The sequence below is a fragment of the Chaetodon auriga genome, chromosome 21 (genome assembly GCF_051107435.1).
Source record: "Chaetodon auriga isolate fChaAug3 chromosome 21, fChaAug3.hap1, whole genome shotgun sequence".
Taxonomy (NCBI): Eukaryota; Metazoa; Chordata; class Actinopteri; order Chaetodontiformes; family Chaetodontidae; genus Chaetodon; species Chaetodon auriga.
The window spans coordinates 202,249-213,748 of NC_135094.1; the positions used below are offsets into that span (position 1 = coordinate 202,249).

Consider the following 11,500-nt stretch of genomic DNA (forward strand, 5'->3'; position numbering starts at 1 on the left):
TCACCTGCTCACATTAAAAACATGAAGAGTTGCAGATGGTGTTTGTCTCCTCCTGCTGGTTGGTGTTGGTACCTGCAGATTCATGTCAGCGATGGTTTTTTTGTTGATAATTAAAACTGTTTCTATTTGCTGGAAACCTGCAGACATCAGACTGAATGAACGTGAGATGATGTACCTGTGAAACATACCTGAAACCTACAGATCTGATGTAGTTAAAGGCACTGAACATGAATTACACTTAATTATTAGATATTGTCCACTCTGGGCTCCTGTAGTGCTGAAGGTGATGAAACACAGTGAAATAAACACAGTGGTTTAAACACAGCATCTCTGCTCATTAAACTGAACAGAGCAACAGTTTTATTTACAACACAAACCAAGAGCCTCAAAATCGACCGTTTTCTGTACAGAGTTTGGTTCAGGCTGAAAAACAGATCCTGTACATTTTCAAAGACAAATAATTACAAATTAAACAGAAAGTCAGGGGACAGGGACAAGGTCACACAGACCGTCGCCCATGTCCATGTTCATCACATGATCGCTGAGGTCATCAGTTCATGTCAAATTCAGTGCACGTTCACTGATTCAGAGCAGAAAAAACAACTGTCGACACAGAACTCCATTAAGAGTCTGCTTAAAAATAAAGAACAGTAAGATTCTTTTACTAATACAGGTACACTGATCAGAAGCACCTGACGTGGTCCAGACGTTAGGAACAGCTGATGTGGTCCAGATGTTAGGAACAGCTGACGTTTTCTAGACGTTAGGAACAGCTGATGTGCTCCAGATGTTAGGAACAGCTGATGTGGTCCAGATGTTAGGAACAGCTGATGTGCTCCAGATGTTAGGAACAGCTGATGTGGTCCAGATGTTAGGAACAGCTGATGCGGTCCAGATGTTAGGAGCAGCTGATGCACTCCAGACGTTAGGAACAGCTGATGTGGTCCAGATGTTAGGAGCAGCTGATGCACTCCAGACGTTAGGAACAGCTGATGCACTCCAGATGCTCCAGATGTTAGAAACAGCCGATGCACTCCAGATGTTAGGAGCAGCTGATGCACTCCAGACGTTAGGAGCAGCTGATGCTGTCCAGATGTTGCTCCTCAGCAGCCATGGCAGCAGCCTGCAGTGTCTCTGTGTCGCTCTGCAGTGGATTCAACTGTTTCCTCTCACTGTGCATGTTGTTCTCATGACGCTTCAGATCTGACGCCTGAAAGTACAGAGTGACACTGAACTCACTACAGGTACCAATACACACTGTCAGTAGTACTATGAGTAGTAGTAGCAGCAGTAGTAGTAGTAGTAGTAATAGTAGTAGTGGTGGTGGTGGTGGTGGTAGAATCAGCAGTACCTTAGCGAAGGCCTTGGTGCAGGACGGACAGACGAACGGTTTCTCTCCTCTGTGTCTCCTCTCATGGTCCTTCAGGTGAGACTTGTGTTTAAAGGCCTGCAGACAGACCGGTGACAGACAGGTGAGATACACACTGACAGGAAACAGACCGGTGAGACAGACAGACGTGTGGCAGACAGACAGGTGAGCTCACCTTGTCACACATCTGGCAGGCAAACGGCCTCTCGTTGCTGTGAACTCGTTCATGTTTTTTCAGGTCTGGAGCTCGAATGAATGATTTCCCACAAACGTCACACCTGTATGGCTTAAAGCCAGTGTGGATCTTCAGGTGTTCTAAAACACACAGGTGAGGGCGGAGCCAAACACTTTACATCAGCAATAATATATCATCATCTGTAATAGCTAAAGCTTGTTCTTTATTGCATCAGTGAATGCATGTGAGCGCAGGTGTGTCGAGGAGTGTTTACCTTTCAGGTGAGCGTGGGTGGTGAAAGCTTTGGTGCAGATCTCACAGGCGAACGGACGCTCTGCTGAATGAAGCTTCTCATGTTTCCTGCAGATGACAAGAGCAGGTGAGTTTGCCAGGTGTGTAGGTCAGGTGTATTGATCAGATGAGATGACTGGGCGTACAGGCCCGGTGAGTCTGTCAGGTGTATTCATCAGGTGTGTTGTACGTACCTGAGTCTGCTTTCATCCAGGAAGGTCTTTCCACACACCTGGCAGGCGAGCTGCTCTCGGTGTCCGTACAGCAGGTATTCAAACTTCATGTCAGTAGTGGCAGTCGACCAACCGGGCGGCTGCTCATCCTTCACCTCCCCAATACTGTCTGCGAATGTCAGCGTCTGGGTGGCGTGGTGCTCCGCCCCCAGCTCTTTAGGCTCCGTCTCCATTTCTGTCACCACGTCCTGGTCGTAGCAGGTCACCTGGAGAGGTCACGCAGGTGTGGTCACGTGCTGTGTAATTGTGGTTACCAGTATTAGGTGTGTGTGTGAGGGTCTGTGCTGCTATCTTTTCGAGGACCCACGTCAACATTAAACCGTCGCAATGAGGACATTTCTGCATTGTGAGGACATTTTGGGTGGTCACTGAGGGTCCTCGCAAGTACAGAAGACAAACCTGTGTGTGTGTACCTTGTGAACATCCTCATTGGTCAGTTCTTTCAGGATGGCTTCCTGAACACGCAGCGCCGCACTGGGAGACTTGTCTAGCTCTTGATTGGCTGACGCCTCAACAAGGTCGTCTGCGGCAGCCGTGTCATCCCCGAGTACCTGTCCATGTTAAAGGACACACTGCTGACGAGAGCCCGCGCCACAGATCATCAATCACAGATAATTATTGATCGTGCGATCGTACCTCAGCGTCGGCAGCAAGCTGAGCCTCAGGCGGCAGCGCCATCTTCACGATGTCATAAGGAAACTTCTCTTTGTCCTCTGATGACACGTCTCGTTTCTGAGGACACAAGAATGCACCATCACACAGAAGGAGGAGCTTTACCTGTGCGGCTGAAGCCGTTTCCTCATCTGAGCTGCACTCAGGTAGAACCTTCTGGAAATCTTTCTGATCAATCCTACAGATGCTTCCTCTCATCCAGCAGTTTGTCGATTGGTTCAGGTGAGGGGTGGTGTTCTGAAGTGCTCTTCACACGTGCACACCTCTGTGCACGTGTGAAGAGCACTTCATGTCACCTACAGTCAACGGAAACATTTCAGTGACGTATCACACTGAAATGATCACCGCCCATCGCTGCTGACTGATGAACGCACACGTCCTCTGATACTTCACCATCGGCACACAGGTGTCAGTCCAGGTGTTTTCAGGTGACCTTTTATATTCCAAAAGCTTGAATTCCCAGAACAAGAAAATAAACCAGAGCTAAGAGCAACAAACTACACGTTCTGACAACTTGAAGGTGCTCGAGTGTGCTTGACCTGTCTGTTACCTGGATGACTGTTACCTGTGTGCGTGAGTGTCACCTGTGTGAGTGTTACCTGGGAGCAGAGTTTGTCGAGGAAGCGGATGCCGAGGATCTGTCCTGATGACATCATAAGGTTTACGTCTCTCTTCTTGACGGAGATCTTTGCCGTGTACATGTAGTTCAACACCTCCTCAAAGATATCTGAGCGGATGAAGTCGATCTCGATCACAGAGGAGTTATCCACCTGAGGAGACAGGTGAGGGTCCTTACAGGTGCTGAGACATTTATGTACCTGTGGTACAGCTGGTTCTTTGAAGCAGGTAGGCAGCACCTCATATTTGTTCAAGGATTAGCACAGCACCTGGTGTTTTTCGAAGTATTTGGGTGGTACATGATGTTGGAGAGTGCCTCGTGCTTTTGAAGTACTTAAACTGTATATTTGGAGAGTACCCCGTGTGTATATGAAAGAGTACCTCATGCTTTTTGAAGAGTTTTTTGAAGTAGTTGGAGCAGGCGGCGAGCACACAGCGGTGAGCACGGAACTTGACGTCTTCGACCACCACAGCGATGTCGCAGTGCTCCCCCTCCAGCCGCTGCTCGTTCAGCAGCTTCAGGAAGATGCTCTTATGTTCGTCGTCCACGTACTTCACCGTCTCCGTCATCTGAAACAGTCAGGCATCCAAGTAAAGGCCCGCGTCACCAAAAGCACCACCACCCAAACATGTCCCTCACCAACCAAACACAAAGCCTCACAGATCAGCCTGCAATGACCAGAACCAGATCGGCTTAACGGGGTTTCTCAGAATCAACAGCTCCTGGACTCGTTCGCACTGACCATGTTTTATTGGTTTCATGAAAGCACACCTGAGGATCACCTGACTGCTTTGTCACCATCTGATGGGCAGTTTAACGATAAACTGAACAAATAAATATTAGAAATACTACAAATACTTGTACTGCAACGTGACAAATGTTAAAGCCAATGGGATTTTGTCTCTGACAACTTCTTTGTCTCACAGATAATCTGCTCAGTTTTGGATCTACAGTTCCCATAATGCTTTGGGGATGTACACAACAGGCGTAATGGAGACAGTGAGTCAGCGGTTTCCTCTGTATCACCAGATCGTGATCTCTTGATCTTGATCTCTCAGGAAGTGACGTCACACTGAATGACATCATGTGTTTCATGTCTGATCCAGCTGTGACTCTGACGAGTGTCAATGTTGATGCTGACTGTGGTTTTAAAGCATATTCACTGCTGACCATGTAGGTGAGCTAACTTCCTGTTGTTTTTACCTGGACGCACCTGTCTCTGTCACCTCTCACAGCATGTCTGTGCCCTCACCTGTGCTCCCTCTGTTCACATCTTTCATGTGAACTGGTTTCGCAGTGGATTTAAAGTTCCTTTAAACTGGGATCAGATCACTGTGTGAGCTGCTGGGTTTTGGTGCCTTGCTCAGTGGCTCCTGGCAGACTAACCCCCCCCCCCCCCATCTGTGCCAAGTCTGTTCCCAACATACCTCTTCTACCGCGGACACGCGCACTGGAGCGTGTGCACGCTTCACGATGCATTAATGCGAGCCGAGGGGACAGACGGCAGAGACTCTAGCGGCTAGCATCGAGCTCACGGTTGGGGTTTACAAGGACAGCCCGGTTTCCTGTGTAAACGTCCACTGTCCAGGTCTGAGCGAGAACCCGGACCGGTAACGAACACCGACACTACTCTGACCTCAGCTCATTTAAACGGGACTGAAGCAGGCCAGACCACGGTGCTAGCAGCTGCAAGGCTAACGTAAAACTTTGAGCAGAGCAGACCATCGGATCCGGATCAAACGGCTCCAGCTTTATAGCGGGTACCAGCGGGAGAACAGCAGTCTGATCCACAGACGGTTTAACGTTAGCTGTGGTCACCGGGAGGCTTACGTTAGCCGGTAGGACGCGTGGGAACTACAATGTCGGTTAAACATTATAACATAAACGTTCCGCGAGAGCGAACCGGCCTTCCGGTGGTTACAAAGCTGACACGCAGCTAACCGGCGGGATTATATGACCGTGGGGTTTTCACAGTAACGCTCGTGATGAGTTCGGTGTTTGAGTGAAACCCGGTTGTACTTGTTAAATGGCGGACAGTCTGGCCTGCTGCTCCGCTCAGACACAAAATGGCGTTCATCCGCTAACTGTCCTCAACACGGAGTCTCTTTTAAACCTGCTGTCCGACATCATCACCGGCCGGACGGTGAACGGGCCGCGTGCTATCGCGGACCCTCTGTTCCGCCGTCCCCGGGACCGACACACAAGCACGCGAGCAGCGGCGGCGCCGCGGCCTCGGCATCACGAACGAGACGGGGCTCGAGCGGCCATGAACGACTCGAGAGCGCGCAGGCATCCCCGCGGAAACGGTGGCCGGAGCGGGGGGGAACGCGGAGAGCGCGGGGCCGGGGGAGCGGGCTCTTACCGTCACAGCGGACCGGCGCGAGTGTGTTCCTCTGGGTGTGTCAGCGCACCGGAATCCGGTAATCACTTTGTCCGGTTGTTGTTGTTGATGATGAGGACGAGCACAGAGCGGAAGGCCGCGCTTTGCGCCAGCACGCACACACTGCAGGGGCACGCAGGCAGAGGGCCAAAGATCCTCTGTGGGCGAGACGGATCACTACCTCTCACGCATGCGCAGAGACAAGGGACCGAGGCCCTGCGCAGACATGTTGGAAGACGAGCGTTAAGATTCTGTGTCATTTACGGATTAACAGCTTTTCCAAGAGATAAATACTAATGATATCATTCTAGAGTGTTCCCAATACATCTCACTGCTCGACTGTAGACTGTGGTGTTGATTGATTTATTGATTACCCACATGCAATGCACAGAAGCCTATTGCTGATATTGACGTGCTCCTTGTGATCACTCCATTTTGGAAGTTGTTTCTTTTTTTGGTGTGTTCTTCAGCTTTGAAGTCAAAATGTCTAAAACACTGCAAAGAAGACGTGTTATAAATAGTCAACAAATGGTTATAATCTGACACCACGTAACAGTTTACAGGAGCAAAAACTCATATTTAGTCCGTGAATTAATTAAGTTTCTAACTGTCAGACAAACATTTACTTTCGTCTGCCGTGTTTCTGTGGACGTGGTGTCAAAGATGGGAGGTCATGTACAAAAAGGCTGGTTTAATAATGAATAATGAATACAAATCGTTTATCAGTTGTCATTAGTGATGGCGAGATGAAGCTTCTTTGAGCCTACCAGTCAAATGGTTCATAAAGGTCCATTTCTTGAGGTGTCATGTGCACACAAACCCCCCTGCTGGTCAAAGACTGAAACAGCCAGATATGTTATAGATACATTATAGATATAGGTAGTTTGATCAATTTGCAATGCACTCAAGACTGGCCTGCAACAGTGAATGACTGCCAGGAGAAAGAAATCAGTTCATCTTAATAATGTATTTCATGTGTTCATGTATTCATTCATATAAATAAAATTAATATTTTTGTTTAGTGTATCGTGGGTATGTAACATGACAACACAGTGGAATCTCATATTACTTAATGTTACATCAAATGTTAAACAAAAATTTTCATAATAACTCATAACAACAGGAGAACAATTGTTTTCAAAGTGTTTAACAGGTAAGGGGCAGTGGATGTGCCATGAAGAGGGCAGTGAATTTGACTGTGCTACTTAAGGACTTCATTCATTTTTATTCAGAAACTAAATATGGGCTGGGTCTAGCCACATTCCTCTCATTATTTTCATGCAAAGCACAAATGCCTCAGCATGGACAAGGTGGTGTTGTTGTTGTTGTTGTTGTTGTTGTTGTTGTTGTTCTTTAGCACACAACAAACACTTCAGCTTGGATTAAAAGAAAAGACAGTGAAAAATACAGTACACTGCATAACAAACAGAAAACATGTAATAATGTAACTGAAAGTGGACTTAGCTTATCAGGAGAGATCAGATCAAAACGTTCTCACAGGCTCCACCAAAATAAGCAGCAGTAGAACAAAAATCACCTCTATGTCACACACAAACCAACAAACTGCCAACACTGACCCACGAAGTGTGAGCGGATGCATTGCAGTATATATATGTTCATAAATCGCGCCGATACTCAAACCACTTACTGAATCAGCGTGGCTTCGAACGTCATCAGTGACATCACTCAGCCTAAACGACACAAGCATGGGTGCGCGCTTCACGAAACACTTGTGGGATTTCTCGACACACACTCCGAAGCGTCGGCACGGTACGACCATCACTAGTTATCATAATTTATCAGTGAAAGAAGGAGAGACTGAGTACAACATTTGACTTGTACCAAAAGCTTGTAAATACAGAAGAATTTCCTCGCGTAAAAAGCAGCTTGTTCCATGTGTGTCTGCTTCAGGACAGCAGTATGTGATGATGATGTTACCCTGAACTTACACTAATAGCATCAGTAATGCTAAAGCTAATAGCCACACTGACTGCACCTGTGGATCAGAACGGTTGTGTTAGCCTGAGCATCACTAATGGGACGTTACACCATGTTGTATCCTCTCGTATCAAGGTGATCGGCCTTCAAATCATCCTCTCCAGGTGTGAGGGAACATGCTTGGTGGGTACCAACCTCAGCCAAAATCAAATGTATAAAGTACCATTCCCGATGAAGTTGTTTTTCTTCTGAATGATGTGAATGCCATGAACGAGAACGGCATGAACATTGTGTTTCAGGATCGGTTGCCGTAGCCCAGCTGCCCCAGAAGTTAGTCAGAAGCTAAAACTTTTTTGACTCATTGGACTGAATCGGCGCCATCTTTGGGCGTGGTGTCCGGCTCTCCGGACACATCCGTCCAGTCACCGCTGCTTAAACTCTTCAGCTGACTGACCAACATGGTGGTGGTTCTTGTGCAGCACTGGTTTGGTGTCTGTCCCTGCAGAGTCTGGGTGAAACCAAGTGAAGTATTCAGTTCCTTCATCGTAGTAAAAGTACCCTTCAGTTCTTTAAAGGGTTCGAATGCTCATGTCAGCAAACAAATTAAGCAGGAAACTCAGGAGTAAAACAGATCGACAGCTTTAAGTCGAACTCAGAAACGTCCACCATTTCTTGTCTAAAGGTCACCAAAGACACCAATCAATGAGTTTATTGAACACAACGAAGACATTTAAAAGGTATTTTCACCACGTGGAGGATGTGATGTCACCAGCCCCTGATCAATAAAGAAATATTCTAAATATTTTATATATATTATAATATTAGATTAACGTCTGATCTTTTATTTTTAATCAGTCTTCAGCTTTGAAGAGATGAAGGCTGTGATGAAGACTGTGATGAAGACTGAGTGAGATGAAGACTGTGATGAAGGCTGAGTGAGATGAAGACTGTGATGAAGACTGTGATGAAGGCTGAGTGAGATGAAGGCTGTGATGAAGACTGAGTGAGATGAAGGCTGTGATGAAGACTGTGATGAAGGCTGAGTGAGATGAAGGCTGTGATGAAGACTGAGTGAGATGAAGACTGAGTGAGATGAAGGCTGTGATGAAGACTGTGATGAAGGCTGAGTGAGATGAAGGCTGTGATGAAGACTGAGTGAGATGAAGGCTGTGATGAAGACTGTGATGAAGACTGAGTGAGATGAAGGCTGTGATGAAGACTGTGATGAAGACTGAGTGAGATGAAGACTGTGATGAAGACTGTGATGAAGGCTGAGTGAGATGAAGACTGTGATGAAGACTGAGTGAGATGAAGACTGTGATGAAGACTGTGATGAAGGCTGAGTGAGATGAAGGCTGTGATGAAGGCTGAGTGAGATGAAGACTGTGATGAAGACTGTGATGAAGGCTGAGTGAGATGAAGGCTGTGATGAAGACTGAGTGAGATGAAGACTGTGATGAAGACTGTGATGAAGGCTGAGTGAGATGAAGGCTGTGATGAAGACTGAGTGAGATGAAGACTGTGATGAAGACTGTGATGAAGGCTGAGTGAGATGAAGACTGTGATGAAGACTGTGATGAAGGCTGAGTGAGATGAAGGCTGTGATGAAGACTGAGTGAGATGAAGACTGTGATGAAGACTGTGATGAAGGCTGAGTGAGATGAAGGCTGTGATGAAGACTGAGTGAGATGAAGGCTGTGATGAAGACTGTGATGAAGACTGAGCGAGATGAAGACTGTGATGAAGGCTGTGATGAAGGCTGAGTGAGATGAAGACTGTGATGAAGACTGTGATGAAGACTGTGATGAAGGCTGAGTGAGATGAAGGCTGTGATGAAGACTGTGATGAAGACTGTGATGAAGGCTGTGATGAAGACTGTGATGAAGGCTGTGATGAAGACTGTGATGAAGACTGTGATGAAGGCTGAGTGAGATGAAGACTGTGATGAAGGCTGAGTGAGATGAAGACTGTGATGAAGGCTGAGTGAGATGAAGACTGTGATGAAGGCTGTGATGAAGGCTGTGATGAAGGCTGTGATGAAGACTGTGATGAAGGCTGAGTGAGATGAAGACTGTGATGAAGGCTGAGTGAGATGAAGGCTGTGATGAAGGCTGAGTGAGATGAAGACTGTGATGAAGACTGTGATGAAGACTGTGATGAAGGCTGAGTGAGATGAAGGCTGTGATGAAGACTGTGATGAAGACTGTGATGAAGGCTGTGATGAAGGCTGAGTGAGATGAAGACTGTGATGAAGGCTGAGTGAGATGAAGGCTGTGATGAAGACTGTGATGAAGGCTGTGATGAAGGCTGTGATGAAGACTGTGATGAAGGCTGTGATGAAGGCTGTGATGAAGGCTGAGTGAGATGAAGACTGTGATGAAGACTGTGATGAAGACTGTGATGAAGGCTGAGTGAGATGAAGACTGTGATGAAGGCTGAGTGAGATGAAGGCTGTGATGAAGACTGTGATGAAGACTGTGATGAAGGCTGTGATGAAGGCTGTGATGAAGACTGTGATGAAGGCTGTGATGAAGACTGTGATGAAGGCTGAGTGAGATGAAGGCTGTGATGAAGGCTGTGATGAAGACTGTGATGAAGACTGTGATGAAGGCTGTGATGAAGGCTGAGTGAGCAGCTTGTGTGTGAAGGACGCTCAGCTTCATGCAGTGAATCAGATGAAACCAGGGGCCCGTTTCACAAAGGAGGTTCAACAAACTCCGAGTCTAATCCTGAACCCTGAGTTGATCTAGCCTGAGATAGGAAACTCCGAGTTTCCGGTTTCAGAACAGGTGATTTGAGTTAGTTCAATCAACTCAGAGTAGGTTAACTCAGAGTTAAGCGCGTGCACCACGACTATAAAAAGCCAACATCAATGGAGCCACGATTCGACGAGTCACCATGGCGACGGGGAAGATGAGGGCTGCGTTTTTTACCCCACTGGAACTCGAAATCTCATACGGCGAATTTGAGCATGTTTTTAGAAAAAAGTGTAACACCGCTGCAGCTGCAAAAGAGAGGGAGGTGGCGTGGGAGAACATTGCTGCTCGGGTCAATGCGTAAGTTTAAATGTAGTCCTTTGCAATCACAATAATATTACAGGGGAAAACTGCTTGAATGGTAGCTCATTAATTTATTTCATGTAGGTGCAATCCCGCGGCAGCAGCTCAAGATGATTGTTCAAATAGGTAAGACACGGCATATTTTAATGGGGGTACCTCATTTTGATCATGTGTCACATTGTAAAGTAAATATTAAGTGGCTGTTTGACTGTGCAGTTGTTTTATCACCAACATAAAGCTGCGCAAAGAAACGCAGCGCAACACACAATATCTGCTGGGATGTGAGAGCATGACTCCGGCTGGTAATGTTGCAAATGCAAGGACGGATTAGGTTGTGTGTGTAGATGATGGACTGTGACGTGAAACGGTACCGTTCAAAAAGATAATTGTCTGGATATGCCAGAACATCTATGCGCGGTCTGACAACCATCTCCCGACGAATATTTAATTCCCTGCGCAGTAATGCTGCACCTTCATCCACGGGATCGTTGTCAAAAGGACACGCCATGTTAGTGGAAAAAAAGTGCCTACTGACGGCAGAACTATGTTATCCCAAAACTCGCCTGCTGACGAATGAATGAGGAAATCAAATACCATGTGTGGCTGACAGAGGGCGGAGACAGAGAGAAACTCGAGGTTCATTGAGGAAAAACCTGGTCCCGACCAGGTTAGGTTCATAGAGTCTGTTACTATGGTAACTGACCGAGAGCTTAAGTTACCTCTCTCTGTGAAACAGGTAGAGTTACCCCTCTTTCTCCTCTTTG

General features: G+C 46.9%; 1 protein-coding gene across 6 annotated transcripts; it reads right to left on the reverse strand.

The window, feature by feature from the left end:
* Positions 1–312: 312 nt before the first annotated feature.
* Positions 313–5,912, reverse strand: zbtb14 (zinc finger and BTB domain containing 14). 6 transcript variants are annotated; one of them, XR_013079389.1, is made up of 11 exons: positions 4,787–5,636; positions 3,740–3,928; positions 3,340–3,510; positions 2,705–2,800; positions 2,482–2,619; positions 2,030–2,274; positions 1,819–1,904; positions 1,545–1,684; positions 1,352–1,447; positions 826–1,210; positions 313–773 (listed from the first exon to the last, which is right to left on the reverse strand). XR_013079389.1 is itself a non-coding variant. In XM_076761666.1 (11 exons), the coding sequence occupies exons 2-10, from the start codon at positions 3,926–3,928 to the stop codon at positions 1,070–1,072; spliced, it is 1,302 nt and encodes a 433-aa protein (XP_076617781.1). In that variant the 5' UTR covers positions 5,722–5,912; the 3' UTR covers positions 784–897; position 1,069. The 6 variants fall into 6 exon arrangements, 4 of the variants coding, with proteins under 4 accessions (XP_076617778.1, XP_076617780.1, XP_076617779.1 ...); XR_013079388.1 differs by lacking the exon at positions 4,787–5,636 and adding an exon at positions 5,722–5,912 and having other exon boundaries at positions 317–773; XM_076761666.1 differs by lacking the exons at positions 313–773; positions 4,787–5,636 and adding an exon at positions 5,722–5,912 and having other exon boundaries at positions 784–897; positions 1,069–1,210.
* Between the last annotated feature and the right edge of the window lie 5,588 nt (positions 5,913–11,500).